Genomic DNA, 24,728 nt, shown 5'->3' on the forward strand with positions numbered 1-24,728 from the left:
AAAGTAACATGAAGCGCCTGCACTTGCTCCGGGGCGCTAGGGGGCAGTAGAGTGCGCTTTTGTCTGGATGGACCAAACACGGCGCCACAGGAAGGCACAGTGAGCTAACACTATAACTCCAGTGATTAGCCTGTTTTACCTGCGACTGTTTTTAATATTATAGGTTAAAATTAGAGGTTAACAGTATAGGTAAGTGTTCCACTTATTAAAGACCATGTTGTTGTCATTCTGATATTTCTGCCTCACTCCAGAGTCTTTATTTATCTTGTGAGATTAGCAGGGTGCTAACGATAGCTAATCCTATAACGTTACAATCATTGTTTTCATTTTGTATTGTTTACAAACTTACTAAACACAGTTTAACGCATAAACTCGCAGCTAATGACTTAACGTTCATGTTACAAAGCCGTGATTTCTATTGTCTAAAAAATGCCATTGAATTAATTTAATTAATTTATTTTTTTTAATTAATTTTCTGCTGGTTATCATGGTCAAGGTCATTAAAAACAGCTAGTGTATGTTCATATCTTTCATACTTTGGTCACTATAACTGTGTTAAACTGCATTTAGTTATTAAAATGCCTCAAAAATCTGATTAACTGTGCAGAAGCAGTGTAAAGTAGATGAGCAAACCAATATTTTCATTGAGGATTTAGTGTTAGGCCCACTCTTATTAAAACTGCCTTTAGAAAGTGTCATTCATAAGTTAAGGCATTTTGTGTTCTACTGCGTTTCCAGTCTGATGGTTGAGTCTCTCTGTTGTTGTTCTTCATCTCAGCCCTGTCATCATGTCTGGTGGTCCGGCAGTGAGGGTCAGCATCGAGTCTTCCTGTGAGAAGCAGGTGCAGGAAGTAGCCCTGGATGGGACAGAGACATACGTCCCCCCTCTGTCTATGTCACAGAACTTGGCAAAGTTGGCACAAAGAATTGACTTCAGCCAGGGATCTGACTCAGAGGAGGAGGGGGTTGAGGGTGAACCCAGGGATCGCGAGTGGGGCAAACAGGAGCCAGAAGAAGAAGAGGGTAATTCATACACAAAATAGCAGCGAGATTTGTCAGTGCTTGATCTTGTTAATGTGACTTCCACCAGCTATCACTGATTCACTAGAGCTGTACCACCAAGGTCAGTTTCTTAAGGAAAATTATAGGAGAGCAGGAGATTATATGTTAAAACATGAATTGCCTTAGGGATCATTGTTTTTTCAACCCATTTCTTCAACATTAAGCCACATGTAGTGGTTCTGTCTTTTTATTAATGCAAGTTAAACAGTTTGGAAAACAAGCCGCATTATTCTCTGATTTTTTTTTTTTTTTTTTTTCAAAGTGGTACACTGAAATTAATTCATTCATTTTTTGAAAATTAACTAGAAGAAATAAGGACCTTCACGTTAAGATCAACTGGGACCTGTAGTGACAAACAGTACACATCATATTAACATATTAAAGTAAAAACACTTTTCCTGACATTTATTTCTGACACCCCCTTCTATAACACCTTCCTGTTTATTAATAAAGAATACTCAGTCTTCATGAGCCTGCACAGGATAAGTTGGAATAGATGAGTGATAAACTCATGTTGGAATCCAGTCTCATTAGCTGTTTCCTTACACAGGCACAGTTAAGTTTCAGCCTTCTCTTTGGCCCTGGGACTCAGTGCGGAACAACCTGCGCAGTGCGCTGACAGAGATGTGTGTACTCTATGATGTGCTGAGTGTGGTGAAGGAGAAGAAGTACATGGCTTTAGACCCAGTGTCTCAGGATTCAACAGCTGTCAAGGTAAACTGCTAAATAATATCACTAAACATATTCAGCTCCTACAGATGTGTGAAAGCAACACTGATGACATGTTCAAATGTGATTATGGTCTTTGGTTTATATTTCAAGGGCAGCATGGTGGCTGAGTGGTTAGCACTGTTGCCTCACAGCAAGAAGGTCGTGGGTTCGCATCCCGGCCTTTCTGTGTGGAGTTTGCATGTTCTCCCTGTGCTTGCGTGGGTTTACTCCGGGTACTCCGGTTTCCTCCCACAGTCCAAAAACATGCATGTCAGGTTGATTGGTGACTCTAAAAATTGCCCGTGTGAGTGTGAGTGTGTGAGGTTGTCTGTCTTTGTGTGTCTATATGTGGCCCTGCGACAGACTGGTGACCTGTCTAGGGTGTACCCCTGCCTTCCACCCGAGAGAGAGCTGGGATAGGCTCCAGCGGATCCCCGTGACCCTGAACAGGAAAAGCGGGTATAGAAGATGGATGGATGGATGGATGGTTTATATTTCTAAAAATACTCTCTGCTCTCTGTTCATCAATGGCATGTTCTTGCCTTTGCGCAGACCCCACAGGTGTTTCAGCTGATCAGTAAAAAGAAATCCCTGGCCACAGCTGCTCAGCTTCTCCTGAAGGGTGCAGAGAAGCTCAGTAAGTCAGTAGCAGAGAACATGGAGAACAGGAGACAAAGAGACTTCAACTCTGAGCTGCTGCGACTCCGCTCACAGTGGAAACTACGCAAAGTGGGAGACAAGATCCTGGGAGACCTCAGCTACCGTAGTGCAGGTTCTAATGCCTCTAATGTTGTTCAGTCAAATCTGCAAAATGCTTTTCTCAGAGACTTTTGTTACCCTGTTGTGTTCAAGTGAATTTTTAATTTGACATTGTGGCTTGATGATTCACCCATGCAGGTTCCCTTTTTCCTCACCAAGGAACGTTTGAGGTTATTAAGAACACAGACATTGATCTCGACAAAAAGATCCCAGAGGACTATTGCCCGCTTGATGTCCAGATTCCCAGTGATTTGGAAGGATCTGCTTATATCAAAGTGAGAGGGAAAAATATCTCTGCTGATGTGATTTTACTCTTTCATTCAATACCCACATTTTGTTTGACTGCAGACTGACATCACCTAACTATTTATTCTCATGCATTTGTACATGTTCTTTATATTATTATTAGTATTATGTGTGTTTTTCGTTTCTGTTTTGCTATTTTTATTGGGATTTCTTTTATGCTACTCTGACACCTGAATTTCCCTGCAGTCACCTGTTCATTTTTGGACATGTAGGAAAGGTGTAGTTGTAAAAGTCCAGTACTGTTTTGTCTTCAGGTGTCCATCCAGAAACAAGCTCCAGACATCGGTGATCTGGGAACCATCAACTTTTTCAGGAGGCCTCCAAAAACCAAAGCCGGTATGGTTCATAGCAAAGCATGTCTTCCAGCAAGGTGTTAAACTTTTAAAACTGGTTCAGTAACATCCTAAATCTTGGCATGTGGACTTGGTAAATGTATGTCATCTTTGAAATGTCCTTGCTCTCTTTTCCATCACATCCCAAACATTATCATCTTTCATGTCTTCCCATTCTGCTAACCTGATCACTCTTCCTCCTTACCTCATCTCTTCTCTGCTGTTGTCATGGTTTCCTCTCTGCGCAGGTACCCAGCCTTGGCATGTGAAGCTGGAGGCTGCTCAGAATGTTTTGCTCTGTAAGGAGATCTTTGCCCAGCTGTCCAGGGAAGCTGTTCAGATTAAATCCCAGATTCCCCACATTGTTGTGAAGAATCAAATCATCTCACAGCCTTTCCCAGGTCAGACTGCTCTTCACCTCACTGTCAATGAGGACTTTGTTTTGTTAGGAAATGACCTGTATTTGTTGCATACTTAGCATTAAAGTACAAATCCCAGTGTCAGTTTCTGGCTCTTGTCTTTTTATACAATAGTTAAATGCAACCACTGGGTAGAATTAGCTGGTTAGATCACTGCACTGCCTGGCTTTGGTTTCTATGTGCAATCTTAACATATTGTAAGAGTGGGCAATCGATGTGTGTGTGATAAACAGAGATATGATGCTATGCATGTAAGTTGTACCAAAATACTTAGAAAAGGGGTAAAGCACCTTATTAGATGAGGCCTTTTTATGCTGATTAATTATTTGTGTTGGTTTTATTTTGAAAAAGAGTCTGTTTCACCTGATGACACATTGTAAACTAAACTTTATCCTTTATCAACCCTGTAGCTCTACAGTTGGCTTTTACGTTTCTATAAGGAAGGTGTAAAACAAACACACTCACACAGTCTGTTCCTGCGACTCCTCCTCCATAGGTCTGCAGCTGTCCATCTCACTTTGCCACTCTACAGGAGAAAAGAAGAACCACCGGACGTCTCCAGAGAAACCCAAACCAGACGACCACCTTTACGTACTGGAACATAATCTGCATCAGATGATGAGAGAGGTGAGACATTGTGTGAAGTCACTCTGCAGCTCACTTGCAACCATGTGTATTCTACAGCTTGTCCACCAGATGATGCAATTACATCACAGGGATAAGGGTGGATGAATGGGTGCCAAACTAAGGTCACACTACACTGCATATAAGATTTCAAAATGATCACTATGGTTAGAGAGTATAGACATAATAAAACTGTTACTATACTGGACTAGAGTTTTACTTCTTCATTTCAGTCTGTATTGTCCCACATTGCAGAAACATACACATATCTCTGTTAATGCTGACGACACTGCTGCTCTGCCAGGGCATGCAACACATCTGAACCTGGATAAATAAATCTTTCACTTCAGTCATGATGGTCTGCTTTTATCACTTTTTAATTGTACAATCTGATTTTTGTTGCAGTTCCACAAGCAGCAGCTGAGTTCTGTGGTGATGCCACATCCGGCCAGCGCCCCCTTTGGCCACAAACGCCTGCGTCTGGCGGGGCCTCTGGCCTACGACAAGGCTGAAATATCCGGTTTGCAGCAGAGTGAGGGGCTGCTGGAGAAGATCATTAAACAGGCCAAACACATATTCCTGCGCAGCAGGTATCTTCACATGGTTCCAAAACCTCTTCCAGTGACAACTGTGTTGTTCAGTAATGTTAGCAGTCAGTAGACATTCATCTATGTAGCTATAGTCCAGTCCATAAGCAGGTCCAAATACTTAAATCTGAACTCTATGTCTAACCATAGAAATACCATGCCATGAGACCCACAAACATACTTCTCACTGTGAAAATGCATCTCTTCTCATTGTTACTATTTAATTAAGGCAGTGTTAAGGCTGTAATTCTCAGTGAAGCCCTTTTGCTTCATAATTCAGCAGTAAACATTTATATTCATGATCACCAGGACGGCACGGACCATAGACAGCTTGGCCAGCCGCATCGAAGACCCACAGATCCAGGCTCACTGGTCTAATATCAATGATGTATATGAGTCGAGTGTCAAGGTGCTCATCACATCTCAGGGCTACGAGCAGATCTGCAAGTAAGTGCAGGAGAAGAAGGAATGTGGGAAATATAGACGAGAACTGGCAATATGTGTTTATCAAATTAATATGGTTTCATTGCACTTCAGTAACATAATGTACGACCACTCTCTGACAAAGCTGCTTTGTGTGTTTAGGTCCATCCAGTTGCAGCTGAACATTGGTGTTGAGCAGATTAGAGTCGTGCACAGAGATGGACGTGTCATCACACTGTCACACCAGGAACAGGAGCTGCAGGACTTCCTCCTCTCACAGGTATCACACTCATCTTTGCATGAAGCAGCATGGCTGCCAGCAGACCTGTTGTGTATTCAGCTTAAAACATGGTATAAAAGTAGTTACAACTGTGCTTTTGTGCAGCTTTTTGTGTCACTTTTTAAGCCACATGCATCCTTGTGTAATTACAGATGTCGCAGCATCAGGTGCATGCCGTTCAACAGCTGGCCAAAGTGATGGGCTGGCATGTCCTAAGCTTCAGTAACCATGTAGGCCTGGGCCCTGTGGAAAGCATCGGAAACGCCTCTGCTGTCACTGTTGCCTCTCCCAACGGAGAATACGCCATCTCAGGTGAGACAGGCAAGAGTTCAGGTTCAGGGGTGAACATGCTCAACAAGCACTTCTGATTTTACAAGCATGATCATACATAATATAAGGATCCAGACAGAAAGTTCTTCTTTGTCTTAAAAAATCTAGACTTATGGAACAGAAGTAAGCAGCCAGATAGTCCAACTATCTTGGTAACTAAATAATGTTTGCCTCACAGTTTCAGTACATTTTTGTCCATATGTCAGTCAAACAATGCGGGATTACCTTCTAGATGTTGTATATCCCAAAAACACTGAAAATTCTCATAACTTCAAATTAGTCAGAATTAAGTATGGCTGTATTAACATGAGCCTGTTTTAATCATTGTCTCTCTGTTTCTGTTCAGTACGTAACGGCCCAGAAAGTGGATGCAAAGTTTTGGTCCAGTTTCCCCGCAGCCAGACCAAAGATCTGCCAAAGAGCGACGTCATCCAGGAAGCCAAGTGGAGCCACCTCAGAGGGCCGTACAAAGAGGTCCACTGGAGCAAGATGGAGGGACGAAACTTTGTGTACAAGATGGAGCTCCTTATGGCTGCACTGACCCCCTGTCCTTAGACACAGCCTCTGCCTGCTGACCTATCCCTATACTCCACAGCGGATATAGACTTAAATGGCAGTGAACTGAAAACCAACAACTCCCATACAGAATCCACTTTTCCTTCCCTACTTCCTACACAGCTCATTTGAGTAGCACTATAAACTCATTTCCTCCCCCAGTAGCATCTGCTACCTGCTGTTTTTGATAACGACATGTGTGGAGTGTCTGTATACCTCAAACATTTTGATACAAAATAATAAGCAAGGTCTGTGTGTACAGTGTTTGTGCTGAAGAATAAAGCTGAATTCAGTGTTTTCTGAGGCGGAACAAGGGTCTGGATTCTTGCTTTTTCCAGTATTTTAGAAAATGAACTTTCATCTTAGTTTTAATTAGGAACCATGTGGTGAAGCGTAAACCTTTCAACAGGCTGAAGATGCCATGATCCCACTTTTTAAATGAGTATATAACAGTATTGTTAATAAACATCACTTGTCTGTTTTTAATGCATCTGAAGTCTATTTACAGTAGTCTACAGTAGTAGAAGCAAATTTACAGCAGTTTCAAAGCCTGGTTTAAGGATTTGGAGGAGGATTTTTGTCAAGAACTCCAAAGTAAAAGAAAATCATCATAATAATAAATACAGTTTGTAGTTCATATATGTGTATGTATATGTATATATGTATATTTATATATATATATATATATTCCAGTGACATAAGTGATGTGTTTACATCCCATTTAGTTCCATCAGCAGTGATTTGTATCTTTGTGTTCAATGCAAATATAAATAGTGCAGGTTAAAGTTAGAACAGTCTCTGGGCTGTTTTCTCATCAGACACGTCCATCAAAGAGGCTGCAGCTCTGTTGCATCGTTTTCTGCATAAAGAGAGAATTACAATTGTCAATACAGAAACGCAACATACTGGTGTAACAAAACAACACAACGCTGCAGACCTTTGTACTCAAAACACACCCACGACACAGAACCTCAACCCACATCCACACCCATTACTAAGCCATTACTAAGATTTCAGACAATAACGCAATGACCAGAAAAAAAAAGACTGAGTAAACATTGAACTACAGGGCAAACAAACCTCACACACTATACACAAGTTTACATGAAATCTGCATTGCTTCTCTTTACTAAGATCCTACATATACATCTTTTTACTGGTTATTTTAACTATTATCTAGAAAATGTTTGCCAAGCTACTGTAATGGTCCCCATCACGTGAGGTTTTTCTTGTGACAGTGTTAGTGCAAAGTTCAGCACGAAGGTGCTTCATGCAAACTGATACCACTGTTCATTGAGCATACACTTTAGAGTCTTATTGTTCATGTAACTTTACCTGGCATCTGTTTCCTGCGTCCCCATGCTACGATCTTCCTGTAGGCCTGGTCAAGTAGCCACACAGCCAGAATGAGCAGGGAAGCCAAACAAGCCAGGACTAAGGCAGAGACAGACAGGTACTGAAGATCCTCATACAGGAGCTCTGGACGACAGTTACAGGAGCCACATCACATTTACTTCAAAAGTACTTACTACAAAAATACCCTGGACACTAATACTTTCCAGAGCTGTAAACACAGGCATGAAAACACAAAATACACATATTACAATCAGCTTGCATGCCAAAGGATTCATTGATTTTTATGTAAGGGTTACAAATAACAGTTTAAAGTATATATACTGTCTCCACCAAAATCCTGAATTAGATTTTAAATGACTCTGAGCTTTGCTTTTAGACCTGAATGGCAACCAAAAGTTCAAAATAACATTTCACACTTTAAACCTCCTACACAGATACTGGTGGTTTTTATTATTTCTGATATATTTAGTTAGTCAGGGAGATTTTACTGGAGGGCGCGTTGGTTGAGTGGTTAGCACTGTTGCCTCACAGCAAGAAGGTTCCTGGTTTGAAACCCATCAGGGGCCTTTCTGTGTGGAGTTTGCATGTTCTCCCTGTGCTTGTGTGGGTTTTCTCCAGGTACTCTGGTTTCCTCCCACAGTCCAAAAACATGTATGTCAGGTTGATTGGTGACTCTAAATTGCCCATAGGAGTGAGTGTGAGTGTGTGAGGTTGTTTGTCTCTATGTGGCCCTGTGATGGACTGGTGACCTGTCCAGGGTGGACCCCTGCCTTTCACCCAAAGAGAGCTGGGATAGGCTCCAGCAGATCCCTGTGACCCTGGTTAGGACTAAGAGGGTATAGATGATGGATGGATGTTTTACTGGATGTTACACACATTCACACCTTAACAGTACAGTACAACACAGTCTGACCTGCCTTTTCACTTGCCTACCTAGACTCATCCTAAACCAGCAACCTTCTGTTCACATAGAGTTAATATCAGCAGATAGGTTTGGGATGTCTGGGCAGGCCTATGGAGCTTAAGTCAGTGGCTGTTACTTCATGCTTGAATTAGGGCCATTGGTGATTTGCAAAATATTCCTGTGGGCAAAAAGATTTAACAAATTTCTGGCTGTACTTTCTTGTGTTTTTCGTTTTTAAAGTGTGACATCAGGTTTTCCAAAACGTAGCACTGTGTGTTTTATGTTTACCTGTATGTTTCAGGCATGAAAAGCCCAAACTCACTCACCATTCACTTTCAGGACAAACCCAGTGTCCTTGCTGCTTCCTGTTGTTTCTGTGACAGTGACCACATAGTATCCAGCATCCTGCAGCTGCAGGTCTGACAGGCCCATAGAGCCATTGTTGTAGGTCTGCACTCTGCTGCTGTAATCCACTGTTAGGTTGGTGTACACCCCCGGCTGCCAAATCCCTATGCTGCGGCTCACCTCTCCTGACATAAAGGTCCATTGTATGGTGGGGATTCCATTGCACAGAACATTTACTGAGAAAAACACATCCTCCTGCACAGACCTGGTGAGTCTCCTCTGGGGAGAATGGATGGAGATGGCTCCAGCTTCCAAACACAGGATGAAGGGAAAATATAGATTTGATATCAATATACATTTGGAGAAGAAAACAGATAAACACAAGAGTAGAAATAAATAGATAATGAATGCAGCAGTCAAAAAGAGGCAGGGGTTGACTGACAGCACATTCATGGTTTTAACATGTTCAGCCTTCATCCAGGCTGGACTATAATTAAAGCAGAAACATTTCAGCACATGACAAAATGCAGCTCTATAAAAAGAAAGCCTTTACCAAAACACAATTAGTCACTGTAATTCATTAACCTGTACAGTCAGAAATGTGGTATTCTGTGACTTCTTTTGTCCAGTGACAAGCTGCGCGCTTGAGGATTAAACCTGTCAAATAACCTGAAGAGCATCAATTTATTGGCCTCCTGTCTGTTTTGGCCACCTTTCATCAAATATTTTCACGGCAGTGTCACTGGCGGATCTGGTTCAGCTGGAGGTGTGTTTGCATAATGAATTCCACCAGAGGTGATCATGCTGACAAAGATGATGGCGTGCGAAAAAGTACCTATTCACAGTTGAATGATGATTAATGGATAAACCAAATAAGATTGCTATCATGGTTTCTGTGTGAAAGGATGTGTTCCAGAAATGGTCCTCACAGCCTTTGTTAATCATGAGCTCTACTGTTTCCTTAAAATGTTTCTTTCATTAACTCCGCAGAAGAATCAGGACAGCGCAAAGTTGTTCAGTGAAGCTTGACTTCAATGTGTAGTTTTTTTGTAGCTTCTTTAGAATTCAGGTTTCTTCAAATATACCGGGGACTTATGTATGCACACAACTGTGTTGATCTTCCTGGTCCTTGTAGTTAAGTAAAGACAGAGAACCTGAAAAAAAGCTGTGAGTTTTAGCTACAGTTTGCACTCCTGCCTGATTCTCAGTGTGAGTTTTTATTGAAAGAGCTAGACCCTCATTCTTGTTCTTAGTCCTGAACAAATAAAGGAAAGCGGCACAGGAATGTTCAGAAACACTAGTCAAATACTTGGAAAAAGACCAAATGACCAAAAATATGTTGGATATCCTTACCTATGTGACACATATACAATGTGCCGCAGAGAAACACAGCAACATCTTGTACCTTCCAGAGCCTGAAATGCCACATTAGGATTTCAGACCCATTTGTCGAACCACAGTAGAAGAATCTGTTCTAGGTCATAGCACACGCTGAAGCATTGTTCTCTCTGTCTTTCTCCCTTCACCACAGCCTTTCCTTGCTCCTCTTCCACTCTTTCCTTTCCAGAGACCGTCCACACACAAGTGCTGAAGATTCCCTCCTCCCTCAGGACTGTACTGGATTTTTCGTCATACCTGAGCAAGTCAGTACCAGACAGCCCACGCCTATCAGACAGGTTCAACCAGAGATTACTGAGCAAACATATACTCAGCGTTCTGCAATTACACACACACACACTTAAGGGAAGAAATCCATACAGAAAAGTCACATTGCCAATATCTGTCACAGGTTACTTACTAACCAATCACACGGCAGACACTCACCTGTGTATCGGCAGCAGCACTATTGCAAAATGGAACCAGGATACGTTTAATTGTCCAGCATGCATGATGACATACAATGAATGGTGTGACCTGGTAAAACGAGTCAAACAGGAAGTGTAAATTCACAAGTATTCACCAAGAAATATAAACACACTTTGAAGTGTCAGTTTAGAAGATGTGGATATGCAACCCCATGGTCAACAATCACCCAGCTCAAAAACCTGATGCTGATAAATCAATATTGCTGGAGAAATTTATACAGGTGTGTATTGTTGAGCAACAACATGTAAATAATATATAACACTGTTGAGAAACAACAGTAAAACTAAAACAAACTATAGGCCTAGGCGCTGTTTATTGATTCTATGAGAGATATTCCTCCAAACCAAACTGACTGTGCTGATAATGTTACAGGTCAAATTTCCCACAAGAGATTTCACTGATAACTCTCAGTTGTTACTGTCATCAGAGTTTGATTTTAGTCTTTCCCTTTTCATCTTTTCATTACCTGCCTTAGTTACTGCAACTGGTTTGCTCTGCTTCTTTATGGGATGTTGTTTTACAATCTGTAAGGTCCAATGTAATGTGAAAAATCCAAATGATTATCATATTATGATTAGCATTATATGTACCTAATGTGATTAAGAGCTAATAACTTTTCAAATAAAATAAAAACAAGACAATCACTGGTTTGAATCACCTTTTAAAAGATATTATGTACAAATTTTAAATAGTATAACATGAATCTTTGTGTTTCTATGTCAAATGGTGGCTAATTTTAAATAAAGTTATATGCATAAGCTTCTTTTCTCTCTGCTCTCTCCACTCACCCCAACCGGTCGAGGCAGATGGCCGCCCAAACTGAGCCTGGTTCTGCTGGAGGTTTTTTCTTCCGTTAAAGGGAGTTTTTTCCTCTCCACTGTCGCCAAGTGCTGCTCATAAGGGATTTGTTGGGTTTTTTGTAAAGGGCCTTGAGATAATCTTTATGGCGATTTGGTGCTATACAAATAAAATTGGATTAAATTGAACTGAATTGCATAAAAGTTGTTTTTTTTAAGCTAATTAATTTGAATCCTGATTAAGGTACCTGGAAGGGTGAAGAAAGCACCATAGATTTGAGTTTAGCCAAAACAACCAACACTAGTTGGTTATAAGCATGTTTTTACAGGTTGGAAAGAGAAAGATAGAGTTAACGCTACTACTTTACGCTATTTTAGCTAACGCTGGCTAAGTGGCCAGCATAAGTCCACACCTGACCTACTGCTGGTCCGAGACAACTTTTAGTAAGTTTTCTGGTTCTTACCGAATAACATTTCTTTTCTTTTAGTTAGACGGTGGTGTCAAATACTCAGGAAATCGTTTTCGAGACAACAAGTCGCTGTGGTTGGGAGGGGGCAAGCTAAAGTTAGTTGCAGCCAGGTAGCATGCTAAAATAGATTTTAGTCTAACGTTATAGGGAAATACCGAGTAGCGATTTATTGTATCACCTTTAACTCGGTCTAGCTAATGCCAGCTAGTTGTAGGATATTTTGATTTATGTCTGACTTTGTTGGGGGTTGTGTTGGCCTTGCGTGACTCGTTATAATCAGTAATTCACTCTTAACATTTGCTTTTTACGCGGCATTAAAACATTTTCAGGCAGAACTGTAAATCTGGAAACAGGTGACACGTAACGTTAGTTGTGGTCACAGATGCAGCTAGTCCTCCTGCACGCTAGAGGCTGTGTCCGAGCTCTGTGAGCGATTTATAGTAAAAACACACCTTTCTTCAACCGCACAAACTCTTTAAACGACATCGAGTTAATATCGAAACACGTACAAACATAGTGTATATTCTAACGTCTCTGTAAAAGGGCATTTCATTTTGTTTTTAATGTTTATACTTTTCTGCTTCTCATTGGACCAAAGCGTATCACGTGTTCAGGAAATTACACAAAAGCTGTTTTTTCGAACACGTATTAGTTTGTTTATCGTAAAGACTGCAACAAAATATCACCCGACCACCGTTGCACTTGTTAAATACATGTTATTCCTGTTTTTTGTGGTGACTTAAAAAAATGTTTTTTTTAGGTGTGAACCATGAGTGAGACCGGCGGTGCGGCGAAAGGCTCGGTTAGCTCCGACAGTTCGTCAGTATCGCTTCTCGGCCTTTTGGCTAAGATCAAGTGTAGTATCTGTTCTTATCAGTTTAATATCTGATACGTCCCCTACCCGGGGACCATATATTAAATTGATTTTTGGAACAGGGAGATGGAATAGGGGCTTGCTCCGTCCACTCCACGCATCGACCTGGTATTGCAGTATCTCCAGGAACGGTGCACCCTCCTCTACATGTTTAATAACAATATTTAAAGGCATTATTTACTAGTGTCTGGTGTCTATATTGTGTCTCTATAACAATGAAACTATAACTGTGCTGCATCATTAAGTGTCCGGTCCTGAAATGGGTCGTGTCTGTTCGTTCAAACTGTTTCAAACAGCTGCTCATTGAGCTGCGCCCTATAGGAGGATGCTGCTGAGTTATATACTACACAGCAGGTACACACTGAAAACCACCGGTGCTGTTCCCGCTTGGAGCGGTAGGGGGTAGTAGCCGGAAAGCCGCTTGTCCGCCACCAGACTAAACAAAGAAACAGGAAGTGTGTGTAACGTGAGAAAATCAACGTGTGTTTTTCTTCTTTGTCGGAACCACGAATGGGAACCAGACTAGCTCTGACTGCAGCAGGATTTCAGCCTTGGCTCCTTTGAACAGGCTCTTAGTCATTTGTTGGAAATGAAGCAGATTTGATTTTATCTTATGGATGCTGGGAAAAATCCAGTTTATAAGTAAAACCCAATTGACTTTTTTGTCAGTGTTTGGATGGAGCAGTTTCCCTGCAGTGAACTGGTGCTGACCCACATAGCCTGTAGCTTGAGGTTTTGTCCATGTAGGGACTCTCAGCGCCAGCTTGATAACACGTGGAAAAATCCAAAATGTAAACACACGTTGATTAGTAGCTTATATGTCTGTTCGATGTACTGAAACAGTAAAACATATTGAGACCAAGTGTTGGGTCTATGACCTGCTCGCCCCTTTTGGACAAAGTCTGTGTTTGGGATGGTGATGGTCTGTTTGGTGAGTGCAATTCTGGGTAGAAAATGATACTTTGATTTATTTAAAGGTATAAACATACATGTGCATGAAGAGCTACACATTTATAAATGTTACACTTACAATAGTACTTCATTGTGGAGGCCGTTCTTTTAAATATTCTAGTAATTAATAGCTAAACACCAACAAATATTAGGAAATAATCAGCAAACTTACCAGGAAATTGGAAAATATGGTGACCCAGTCTTTTCAAAGATTATTGTTTAATGGAAAGTCCTGGTCTCACTGTGAAATTTTACATGATTAATATTTATTTGGTGGAAAGTGTAACAGTGAAGTCAGTGGATTCTCCACATTGATGTGGTCATTGTTGATAACGTGCTTCCAGCATTTACATATTTTTCATATCATTCATCTTTACGCACCTCAAGCAAAACTCCCATTCACCTTCATTGTACAGAAAACTTTGTGTGACACCGGGTAAATGGAGAAAAAGATTTTTTGGAATTTGTGTGAAATGACCCTTAGATCCTGTAAATCACTGACAGTGTTGTCAGTGAGTCTTTGACTTCAGGGTGGAGCAAATCAAATAGACACAGTGTAGGTCAGGTCTTGGTGTTATCTGGGAGGAAGACACATGAGGCCACAGCCAGATGCCTGGTAGCTTGTATTGTGATTTGGCGCTATACAAATAATACTGAATTGAATTATACTACTGCAACTTGTACTTTCTGTTCTTAACTACGAAGATGTCGCTAATATGAGTTCCCATTTAATTGTTCCGGAATTTGCAGAAGTTAAATGTTCTTAAAGAGGCTTTCTGGCAGATGTTGCCAACCACAGCATTGCAGCATTTGCAATTTCATCACAACATTGAATCTATGCTGAGTTTAAAATCTGAACCCTCTCAAAAGTTTTTTTTTTTTTTTTTACATAATACATTTATATCTATCTATATACACACATATGCATACTTATACTTATAACAAAGTCACTCATAACGGCTTTGTGTTTGCAAACTTTATTTTGGTTAGGGGGAATGTTTGTGCAAGACATTTTATTCCTGAAGGTTAGGCAAAACTGGAATATCACATTTTCACAAAGTAGAGAAAGTAACCCCCCCCTCCACCACCATTCACGTGATAGATCTTTGATAATCAAAGACAATCATTAACTGGAGTAAAAAGAAATCTAGAGAGAGATGTTACATGCCTGTGCCCCAGGAAATATTGCCAGTTACAATGTGCTAAATTACAGTGTATCTTAACATGTACTGTGATATTTCACATCATAAGATTTTGAAGTGGAACCACAAAATATACAGAAGGTTCTGATTAGAACTACATTTGAATCTTGCTTGGAGAAAGAGATTGGGGTGTACTATGCAGACAGGGACCTCTCACTCTAGATTTTTTTTATGCTCTGTTCACATCTTTACACTTTTACTTCACAAGAGTTTCTTTAAATGTCCTAATGAGAGCAGCAGCTCCCCTTTACGTCACCGTGCCGTTGCTTATTATTGTTAGAACATACGTTCCCAGAACAAGCCTGCCGCGGCTTTTGGCTGGGGTGGTTAGAGAGGGACGCTTGGTCACTTTGGTCAGTGAATCAGCAGCAAACAGTTCACACATCCCTACAGTGTCTAGGAAACGTGGCACACTTCAGGACTTCAGTCCATGACACAGTATCAGTAGTTTCACTAAGTAGCTTGGTCCTCCATCAGAAATTAACTTTGTGCACCCTGTCAGCGTGCACACCTGTGTGCAAGTACCCAAGCTCAACGTACACACATTCAAGCTTCCATTCACACATTTCTCCATACTAAGCCCAGTGGAGGCACTTCATATGAAAGTGTAGAACCTGACTATGTCGGGCTGTAACGAGGCAGTTCAAAGTTAACAGGACAGGTCTGTCAAATCGTTTAGTGTTTTCACTGAGTAACTGCTGATTTAAAGTTTAGAAATCCAAACAGGCCTGAAGGTCTGTCTTTGGGCCACAGTGGCTCAGACTCCTGCAAATCACCAGCCATTTTGAATACAGGTCAGTTATTATATATTTAGTGTGATCTCCAAATATGGAGCCATTCCCAAATTTACCAGCATTAGAGTGGTGCCAATTTTCACCCTGTGCCCATCCCATAAATGGAACTTGTTTACACTCATACAGCCCATACATCATTACTATTCACACACACACCCACACCCACACACACACACAAACCATACTAGTGTGTGTTAAGATTAAATTCAATAGCAGCTTCAAGGGGCAGGCACATCAAAAATGAGAGCCAGGAAAAAAAAAACTGCCATCAAGTATGAAGACCAAAATCCAGAAAAGCTACGGCTTGTATATCCACAGTTCTTCTCTGAAAATGTGTCATCTCGCCGTTCTTTTCCCTTTTGACCTGTACTGTGTTCTGAGAACAATTCAGAGGGAAAAATGCTCGGCGTTGTCGAAGACATCAGATTAAAGCATGAATGCAAACCTCTTATTTGCCTCTTAGTGCAGACATCGAGTTTACACTGTCTGCGTCAATGTGTCACCTATGGCACCTAATGTGAAAACACCTATGGCTTCAGGATGCAGTGGTCCAAAAAATAAATTAAGAAACTATATCAGGATATTTATTAATTATAACAACTAAAACACAGTCCAAATACTTTAAAATAACTGCTACAGCCCTGTTCTACATACTTTCTAATTCTGCTAAATACTATTTATCTTTCACTCTTAAAATCATCTTAAATGCTTAGTAGATAGGCAACACTTGAGACAGTAAGACAGGCGATTTATCAAGTGTGACTAACAATACTGCCTTAATATTTCTATTTAAGGCAATACCTCCTATTCCTGCTGCCTATACATATTAACAGTGCCCACTGATCTGACAGTACAGTTTAACAGATTTCTACTGAACCAAAGCTTAGGAAAAAGAAAAAGAAAAAAAAAAACTTATTCTTTTTCTCACAAACTAAAATTGGTATCTGGTATTTAGTAGAGGATAATTACTGAGACATTTAAGGCTTTTCCAGAAGGCTTCAGAATAGCAGAGCAAACTGTGCCCGAATAACATCAACCTGAAAAAGAAGGAAATGGATCCAGAGCTTTTTGACAGACACATCTAGTAAAACATAACCTGCATTAAATGTTCTCGTTTCTTTATAGGTAGCAGAAATACAAGGCAGGGTACAGCCGGTGATAAGTAGATGCACAGGCCACCACAAGCCACACAGATAATGTCCACACCGCTTCAGTTCACTTGCGTTACAGTAGTAAAGTGGTGAGGAAATGTGTTGTAGGGGAAATGAAGCATTTTCCCAGCTTGCATTATTTGAAGTACTTGCATGCTTGCAAGTGATCAATTTGCTTTTCACATACTGACATACACAAACCATTTCAATAGTAATGGGATGTCATTCTGTTCCACATTAGCTATAGACAAACGGGCTAATGGAGTTTATGCTCCTTTTGCCAAATGTTAAGCCTAACACTAAAAAGAAACTTCTACGGTTCAAGTAGGATCATCTACAAAAATACAACAAACACTGGAATCAAAAGAATAACTACTTCAAAAGCAATTCTGAAAATATCACACTCAAGAGGGGACTTTAGACTTTCCAAACAGAAGAGAAACTAGTTGCAACTTGAGAAATTACATGACTCACAGATGGAGAATGTTGCCATTTTTGCTAGTGCTGGCTTTGTCTGATTTTTAACTAAAGTTTTCCTCAACAGTAATAGCCATTTCTGCACGCAGTACTCACTAAAAGAAAGATGCAACAACCTCGTCCTCTACTCCAACCACTCAGCCCGCACTTAAGAGGCCGTGCTGTACTCCTGATGCAGCTCTCATTTAGGCCCATTAATAAGAGGACACCTCAAATATGGGAGGGAGCTTCCGGGACAAAAACCCTATCAACAGTCTTATAAATTGCATATACATGTAACGTTCTTACTCACATGGATCACAACCTGTTAAGAGGATAAATAATTGCAAATAAAAACATCACACAAGGAAATCCTAAACGTGCCTTTGGGCAGTTGTAAGGCCACAAATGCTGAAGAAAGTTGAGTTGGTTCAAGTCAACTTAGGAAAAGCACTGTGACAATCATGTAGCAGGCATACTCTGAGCTGCAAATTCATATTTTAGAACTCCATACAGACACGAACAAAGAGCAGCACATCCATGCCACTGATGAAAAGAGGAATTCTACTCAACAGTGGATAGCAATCTCAAAAACCCTTCATCTGCAACAAATGTACGACATGGCTTAAGACCTGAGGAATACTTGGAAACATCACAACCAGGTGGGTTGACAAATCAACCTCTGAAGCAATAAAATGAACTGATCACTTGCAAGACCTTAAAGACGGCACAGTGTTGGTAGCGGTGGTTAACAATGTTGCCTCACAGCAAAAAGGTTCTGGGTTTGAATCCCATTCGACCCTAGGGCCTTTCTGTATGCCGGGCACTCTGGCTTCCTCCCGCAGTCCAAACACAAGCAGATTAGGTTGACTGATGACTAAAAATTCCCCCTAGGTGAGAATGTGTGTTTGTCTCTTTGTTGGCCCTGTGATGGACTGGCAGTCTGTCCAGGGTGCACCCCGTATCTCATTCAATGTCAGCTTGGATTGGCCCCAGCCCCCTTGCAACCCTGGAAGGATAAGTGGTAGATATTGGATGGATGGAAGATCTTAAAGAATTAACCACAGAAGCTGAGAAAAAAAAAACCTCAAAAACACAGACTGAGGATAAGTGCACATTTTAACAATAGCCTGGGTGGTGAATGTGGAGACCTCCACTGTTACTGGGCTCCTGAACTTGGCCCATAACTGATCTGTGCATCTTCTCCATTACATCCATGTTCTGTTCCTGAAAGCCGGGCATCTGAAAGTCCCCTCCTAAGAAATCCATGTTCTGCATCAACTTTGACTGGTCAGTAGAAACTTCTTTCCCTGGCCTGTACTTTGCCCCCGGGACACGGTCCTGGGGGGCAGTAGTCTGCCCTCCCTGGAAAGCCACTGGGAGGTCCTGAGAGCCGGATCCATTGTTACCTGCCGAGGCCGGGATGCTGCCCCATGGTGGCTGCATGTAGTGGCCATTAACGTAAGGCATAGAACCCACGGAGCAGTTAACTGGGGACGAAGGCCGTGGTTTTTCTGCTGGGTGTTTTAGAGCAAATGACTGCGCCGTGTTGGGTAGCTTGTGGGAATAGCTAAGGTTCCGAGAGGGGAAAGCACACTCAGTTGGGGGCTCCATTCTTGGGTTCTTGCAGGGATGGGCACCTTCGGGAGGCTGCTGCATGTGGGCCAGTTGATGCTGGGCCCAGGAGCGCTGTTGTTGCTGTAGCTGTTGTAAATGTTGCTGCTGCTGTTTCTGCTGATGTAAATGATGCTGAAGCTGCTGCTGCTGCTGCTGCATTTGTACCTTCTCTGGGTCTGTGTGAAAGACAGGCATACTATTAGTAGCAGCTATATTAGGCTGTGAATGGAGGGCAGCACTGGAAGTCTGAGTCGTAGATTTGTCTGGGGGTCCCACCATGAGACAGCTGGGAACAGAGCCCAGAGACGGGTGGTGAGAAGACACCCTTGAGCTGGCGTTGATCAGCAGGTTTCGACTGATGGGGCTGGGGTTTGCAATCTGGCCCTCACATACTGAAGTGGTTCCCATGCCAGCCCGAGCCTGGCACAACTGATTGATTTGGTGCACAATGCTGCTCAGGTCACCAGGCCGGTTCTGATGCAGACTGGCTGCCAGTGATAGTGGGATGGTGGAGGTAGATACAGTTACATTTGGTGGGGCGTCTGCATCGGGGAGCTTCCGAGGCCCATATGCCCCCAGTGGGGGCTGCTGGAGGCTATTAGACATGATAGGAGGTCCTGCACCCACAGCCTGGGTAAGAGGCTGTGACCCGACAAGCCCCTGGGTATGCTGCAGGCTTGGAAGCTGAGCTCCATCAGACATGTGGCGCAGATCCTGAGTCACTCCTTGTTGTGTGAGTAAAGCTTGCGGAGGAGCTGTCTGATGCTTTATTGTCGAGAGGTGAGAAAGATGCTGCTGTGGTACGGCCGATGGACAAGACTGGTTCTGCTGTTGCTGCAGGGCCTGGGTGTGAGGCAGACTCTGCTGCCTCTGTATAACTTGTGGATGAGACAATTTTTGCTGCTGTGAAGGCTGAAGCTGGGACAAGCTCTGCTGCCGCTGCAGAGCCTGTGGATGAGCCATGGTCCTTTGCTGTAAAGCCTGTGGGTGAGGCATGGTTTGAGGCTGCTGTAACGTCATTGGATGAGTCATGGTTTGCTGCTGCTGCAGTGCCTGTGGGTGAACGATGCCCTGCTTCTGGGCAGCCTGGGCTGCCGGCTGTGAAGGGCCCTGTAGGTGAGGCGCAGGCTGAGGAAGATTTAAAGTGCTTTGAGTGGCGTATGGCCCACTGTGAGGGTTCATGATGGACTTATGAAGCTGTCGGGTGCGGCTACCACCCGACTCTTTGATCACACCTTTGGCAGGTGCACGGAGGACAGCCAGCAGGCCCCCACTGGTGCTGACCTGAGAGGGGTAGGGACTGTGGCGCTGGCTGGACGAGGATGTGTCAAGCCCGTTGACTGTACGTCGAATGTGCTTCTTTTGAGGTACTTTCACACTGTTGGGGAAGATCTGGATGGTCAGGGGGTTGTTGGCAACTTTCTTAGCATAGGCATCCAACTCCGCTGGGGTCGGATAGCTGGCAGATCTCATCTTCTGTGTAGTTTCCCCTGTAATGTGTAAAAGGTCAGCCAACAGAAATGCATAGGGAAGCACACTGAGTGGGATCTACCCATACAACACTATATACTTTTATGTACTGTAATACTACACTGTATGACAATAAGTGATTTGAGAATAAAGTGCACTGTAGCATGAGCTGTAGTGCAGCTATAGCTCTCTGTAAAGAGGTTGTTGCCGTCATTGCAGCTAGCATGAGCTTTTATTGATAACAAAAACCCAGTTTGCCTTCACTGAGGTTTTACATCAAATGCAGTGACCTACAAATCTGGCACAACAGTCACTTGTTATAGTGACAAGATACTGAAGTGTTCAATTTCTGTGTTTATAAGGCAGGATCAAGTACACTATTCACCTGCCATTTAACCCAGTTTAAGCTACTTCAACCTAGCTTCATACGTCACGTTACGCTCTCTATGCTTGAATTGAGAGTTTTCTCGTATTTAAACTTAAAGAAGCAGAGTGACATTGCTCTTGGATGGTTACTACTAGGGTGGAGGTTTTAGGAGTCAGCAATAATGGTAATGCAGAACAACCATACTTTCTTGTCATGCAAATCTCATCAAATTATAGCTACATGTCATTATGAATCTCAAACTGTATAAAAATTTGCTAGATCAACAGTCTGATCCATAAAGCTGATGACTGAGAAATAGAAAAAAAGAGGAAACAAAACCACAATATGGTGGAGAAAAGCACTTACATTTCTGAAGTCCAGTGTTCATCTGCGTGCGGGAGAGAAGTCTGGTGGTAGGGTCACCTGATGCTGGCAGACAGGCCAGCATGTCACTATTCCACTAATGCAGCATGGGACACCTTGTCCTCACCATACTGGGGACAAACAGAGCAGGCGTAAGTCAGCTGCTGGCAGACACGCTGGTGTGAAATGACTTTACTATCACCCAAATTTCACATCCAGTACAGTTTGACCTTTTGCAAATGGCAGCTTGCAATAAACTGACATCATGGTTCTGTAAAAGATCTCAGCCCTGCAGCTGCAGTAAACAGCTGAGATGGAGATTATAAAACCTGATTTTCTTACAAAACCAAAAACACCATGATGGCAGGCTGCAAACCAATAAATTATTTTGCTCTAAGTACAAAACCGCAGTTTACCCTGCTCAACATGTTTCATGTTACAAAAAATCTGACCCAAATCTGAACCACCTCCCTGGTGCTGATCCATATGCATTTTAATGAAGAAGAGCCAGCAGTCTTGTTGAATACCTGCTTATACAAAGAAGTGCTTTATACGTACAAGACAACACTCACAAATAAGCTTAGTCCAAACCCTTTGGGAAAGTGATTAAGCCTGCACCACAATAACAAGAACTGAAGTAAACTGGTGATGAATCAGACTGTAAATCGATGATGCTGCAAAATGATGTGTGGTCAAACCTTAAGAAAACTGAGTTACTGGGTAGGTTAACAGAGGCAATGTCAGTACTGGAACATTTTCAACAATAACAACATTAAAGGACAAGTTCACATCTTTCAAGTCTGTCTTATAACAATATTAACATTTGTTAATTCAGTTTTTCTTTATTGATCCCATTTTTGGCAGAGATGAGGGCAAAACCTACAGCATGGCTTCCACTAATAACTCTTTTTTTTTTTTTTTAAACGGTAAATATTTGTTCAAGATAACCAAGAAATCCTTAAACCCAACATCTCCGTTTTATCCAAAGATAAACTATTTATTATCACATAGGACAGCATATCAATTCATAAATTCTCATGAATTAACCGATTGTTTTTAGCTCTGTTTATAAAGCTCGGGCCTTTGTTGCAGTAGTCACCAGCTGAAGCATGTTGCTAGATTATATCACAGGTATTACACAAAGAAGCAGTGTGCAGCACGAGGCCATGAGGCAGAGTTTCAGCAAACATCCATGTCTCCATTAGTCAGTACACTGTGCCATTCCCAGGGCTGCAGTGATGTGGTTCTGGCACTGATACAGACCTTATTAAGTGAACTGGGTTATCAGCCATGACATGACAAATCTTCAATAAATTCAGCTTTTTTATCAGTGTCATAAAACTTCTGGCGCGACACTGACGTTTTTAGTGCTACAGTAATTGCTGGCCTGGAGAAGTGAAACACCCCCTCCCACACACAGGGGCTGCAGCTAACAGTAATTTTCATTATTAATTAATCTGCCAGCTGTTAGGCTGATGTTTAATCCATGAGATAGCAAAAACATCCCATCCCACCTTCACAGACACGACAATGTTTTCTGATGTTTTTTTGTTTGACCAGATTCAAAAATCACCAAGTATTCATTCTACTTTCATTTATGATAAAATCTAATTTGAAAGGTTGAAATCTGAAAATACTGGGCACAAAGGATACATATCAAAATAGTTGAAGATTGTTTTCTCTCAAGGCTTTCAGCTCTAACACACACCAAAATGTAAAAGGTGTCATCAGGACAGATCAGCCATTAAACAGGCAGCACCTTTGTGGAAAATGAAAATGACCCTGCTGCAGGTTTTGTTCCTGATCTCTATAGTAATTAGGTTTCCCAACGGTTCAGTCACGCGTCATTTTGAAGATTGATCATATATTTACAGTCAGCCCCTGAAGGACTGGAGCAAGATCTAGATTAAAATGCATCTGGCTAAAAGACCTGGCTCTAGCTCTTCTTCCTGTGTCCTGCAGGAGAGGACGAGAGGATCCTCATCATCAGACTGAATAATGAGACGTTTTCTACAGACACTGTCTGTCCGGGGCCAACGCCTAAATCCACCACTGTCAGAGATGTAACCGTGTCAGATCACATATTATTTATTTAGGTAAACTCTGACACAGCCTGCAGCTATGTAACGTTAGCCATCTGTCTAGCATCCAGCCCTAATCTGCTGTAGTCCACACTGCTAGCTAACGCCAGCGCAGGTCTAATAAATGTGTCCAGACTATTAAAGCACCCGAACACAAACTGGACCCGCTGCAGGGCCGCGATGCCGCCGTCTCTGGAAGTCCAATCTGGTGAAATAAGACCGTTTGAGGGTCTGGCTCGAGTCAGGCTCCACAACAAATAAGGAGCCTCTTTGTGCTGATTGTGACCAGGCCAGCTGCTAACCAAACTTTAGCCTCCACGGACCAACAGCGCAGAAGCGAGCCGAACTGAAGAGGACGATACTTACGCCTCACGCATCTATGAGTAAGGAAACTTCATTTTGTGCAGATATATCGCCGATTTCGTTAGTTAGAAAAAAAAGACCATCCCCGGTATGTTGGTTCTTCGTGCTGCTGTCTGGCTACGGCAGCAGCATTTGTCGGACATGCGCAGAGAGGAGGACCCCGGCTCTGCATTTAGGTATCAAAGGCAAACGCCTGCCCAATAATCCCCACAGCTGGGACACTTTGTCATCAACATTATTTATTATTAAAGCTCAATGGTGGGGTGATTTGTGGAAGAAGCTTTCAAGTGAGCAACAGAATACAATAAAAGTCCCCACTGCACACAAAAACCATGCATTCAAGTTTAAGAGCAGAGATGTCACAAAAATGGCACATAATGCATTAGAAAAGCTTACTTCTTATGCAGAATGGATCATATATTAACATGTAATGTAATGTACAGCCCTACAGTGACTTCATATTTCTTTTCTGAGTTTGGGCAGAAGACAAAGCAACAACAAAGAAAAAAATAACCAGAAAGAGACAACCATAACCATAAACACACTCAATATAAAGACAGTTATCTAAAAAAACACACACAAACAGAAAAAAACGACTATAGACACAATAGGCCAAAAAGATGTAAACAAACACACACAAACCACCACAAAGAGACAAAAAAGAAATGCCATTTTAGGTTTTTTCCAATCTATATAGGAGGTGTGGACAGCCTTGTGTCATTCCAAAAAACTGTAAAATACTAAGTGACTTCTGACAACATGGTAGAGGTTTGAATTGAGAGGTGGAGGGGACACAATGAAGTCTGAGAATGTTTCATAAAAAGTTTTAGGTGTTCACACCAGTGTTAATTTTGACAGCAGATTTTAATTTAGTTTTAGTCATAGTCTTTTGACTAAAATGCAATTTTAGTTT

General features: G+C 41.9%; 3 protein-coding genes and 1 non-coding gene across 5 annotated transcripts; 2 read left to right on the top strand and 2 right to left on the bottom strand.

The window, feature by feature from the left end:
• Nucleotides 1-65: 65 nt before the first annotated feature.
• Nucleotides 66-6,698, top strand: med17 (mediator complex subunit 17). Its single transcript, XM_026299428.1, has 13 exons — nucleotides 66-189; nucleotides 779-1,023; nucleotides 1,613-1,776; nucleotides 2,326-2,545; nucleotides 2,671-2,807; nucleotides 3,093-3,174; nucleotides 3,419-3,571; nucleotides 4,086-4,216; nucleotides 4,619-4,803; nucleotides 5,110-5,247; nucleotides 5,386-5,503; nucleotides 5,656-5,815; nucleotides 6,180-6,698. The coding sequence occupies exons 2-13, from the start codon at nucleotides 789-791 to the stop codon at nucleotides 6,386-6,388; spliced, it is 1,932 nt and encodes a 643-aa protein (XP_026155213.1). The 5' UTR covers nucleotides 66-189; nucleotides 779-788; the 3' UTR covers nucleotides 6,389-6,698.
• Nucleotides 6,699-6,930: 232 nt separating this feature from the next.
• Nucleotides 6,931-10,829, bottom strand: vstm5 (V-set and transmembrane domain containing 5). 2 transcript variants are annotated; one of them, XM_026297638.1, is made up of 5 exons: nucleotides 10,818-10,829; nucleotides 10,347-10,709; nucleotides 8,975-9,301; nucleotides 7,724-7,822; nucleotides 6,931-7,247 (listed from the first exon to the last, which is right to left on the bottom strand). In XM_026297638.1, exons 2-5 carry the CDS (start codon nucleotides 10,420-10,422, stop codon nucleotides 7,216-7,218), a joined length of 534 nt encoding a protein of 177 aa, XP_026153423.1. In that variant the 5' UTR covers nucleotides 10,423-10,709; nucleotides 10,818-10,829; the 3' UTR covers nucleotides 6,931-7,215. The 2 variants fall into 2 exon arrangements, with proteins under 2 accessions (XP_026153423.1, XP_026153414.1); XM_026297629.1 differs by having other exon boundaries at nucleotides 7,724-7,867.
• A 2,122-nt stretch (nucleotides 10,830-12,951) lies between these two features.
• Nucleotides 12,952-13,142, top strand: LOC113125786 (U2 spliceosomal RNA). The gene has a single exon (XR_003295200.1). It is a non-coding gene; the product is annotated as a U2 spliceosomal RNA (small nuclear RNA).
• Nucleotides 13,143-14,923: 1,781 nt separating this feature from the next.
• On the bottom strand, nucleotides 14,924-23,956 carry LOC113145767 (protein FAM222B-like). Its single transcript, XM_026332840.1, has 3 exons — nucleotides 23,819-23,956; nucleotides 21,375-21,502; nucleotides 14,924-20,661 (listed from the first exon to the last, which is right to left on the bottom strand). The coding sequence occupies exons 2-3, from the start codon at nucleotides 21,454-21,456 to the stop codon at nucleotides 18,674-18,676; spliced, it is 2,070 nt and encodes a 689-aa protein (XP_026188625.1). The 5' UTR covers nucleotides 21,457-21,502; nucleotides 23,819-23,956; the 3' UTR covers nucleotides 14,924-18,673.
• Nucleotides 23,957-24,728: the final 772 nt, after the last annotated feature.

This window comes from Mastacembelus armatus, chromosome 13 (assembly GCF_900324485.2).
Source record: "Mastacembelus armatus chromosome 13, fMasArm1.2, whole genome shotgun sequence".
In the NCBI taxonomy this organism is placed as follows: domain Eukaryota; kingdom Metazoa; phylum Chordata; class Actinopteri; order Synbranchiformes; family Mastacembelidae; genus Mastacembelus; species Mastacembelus armatus.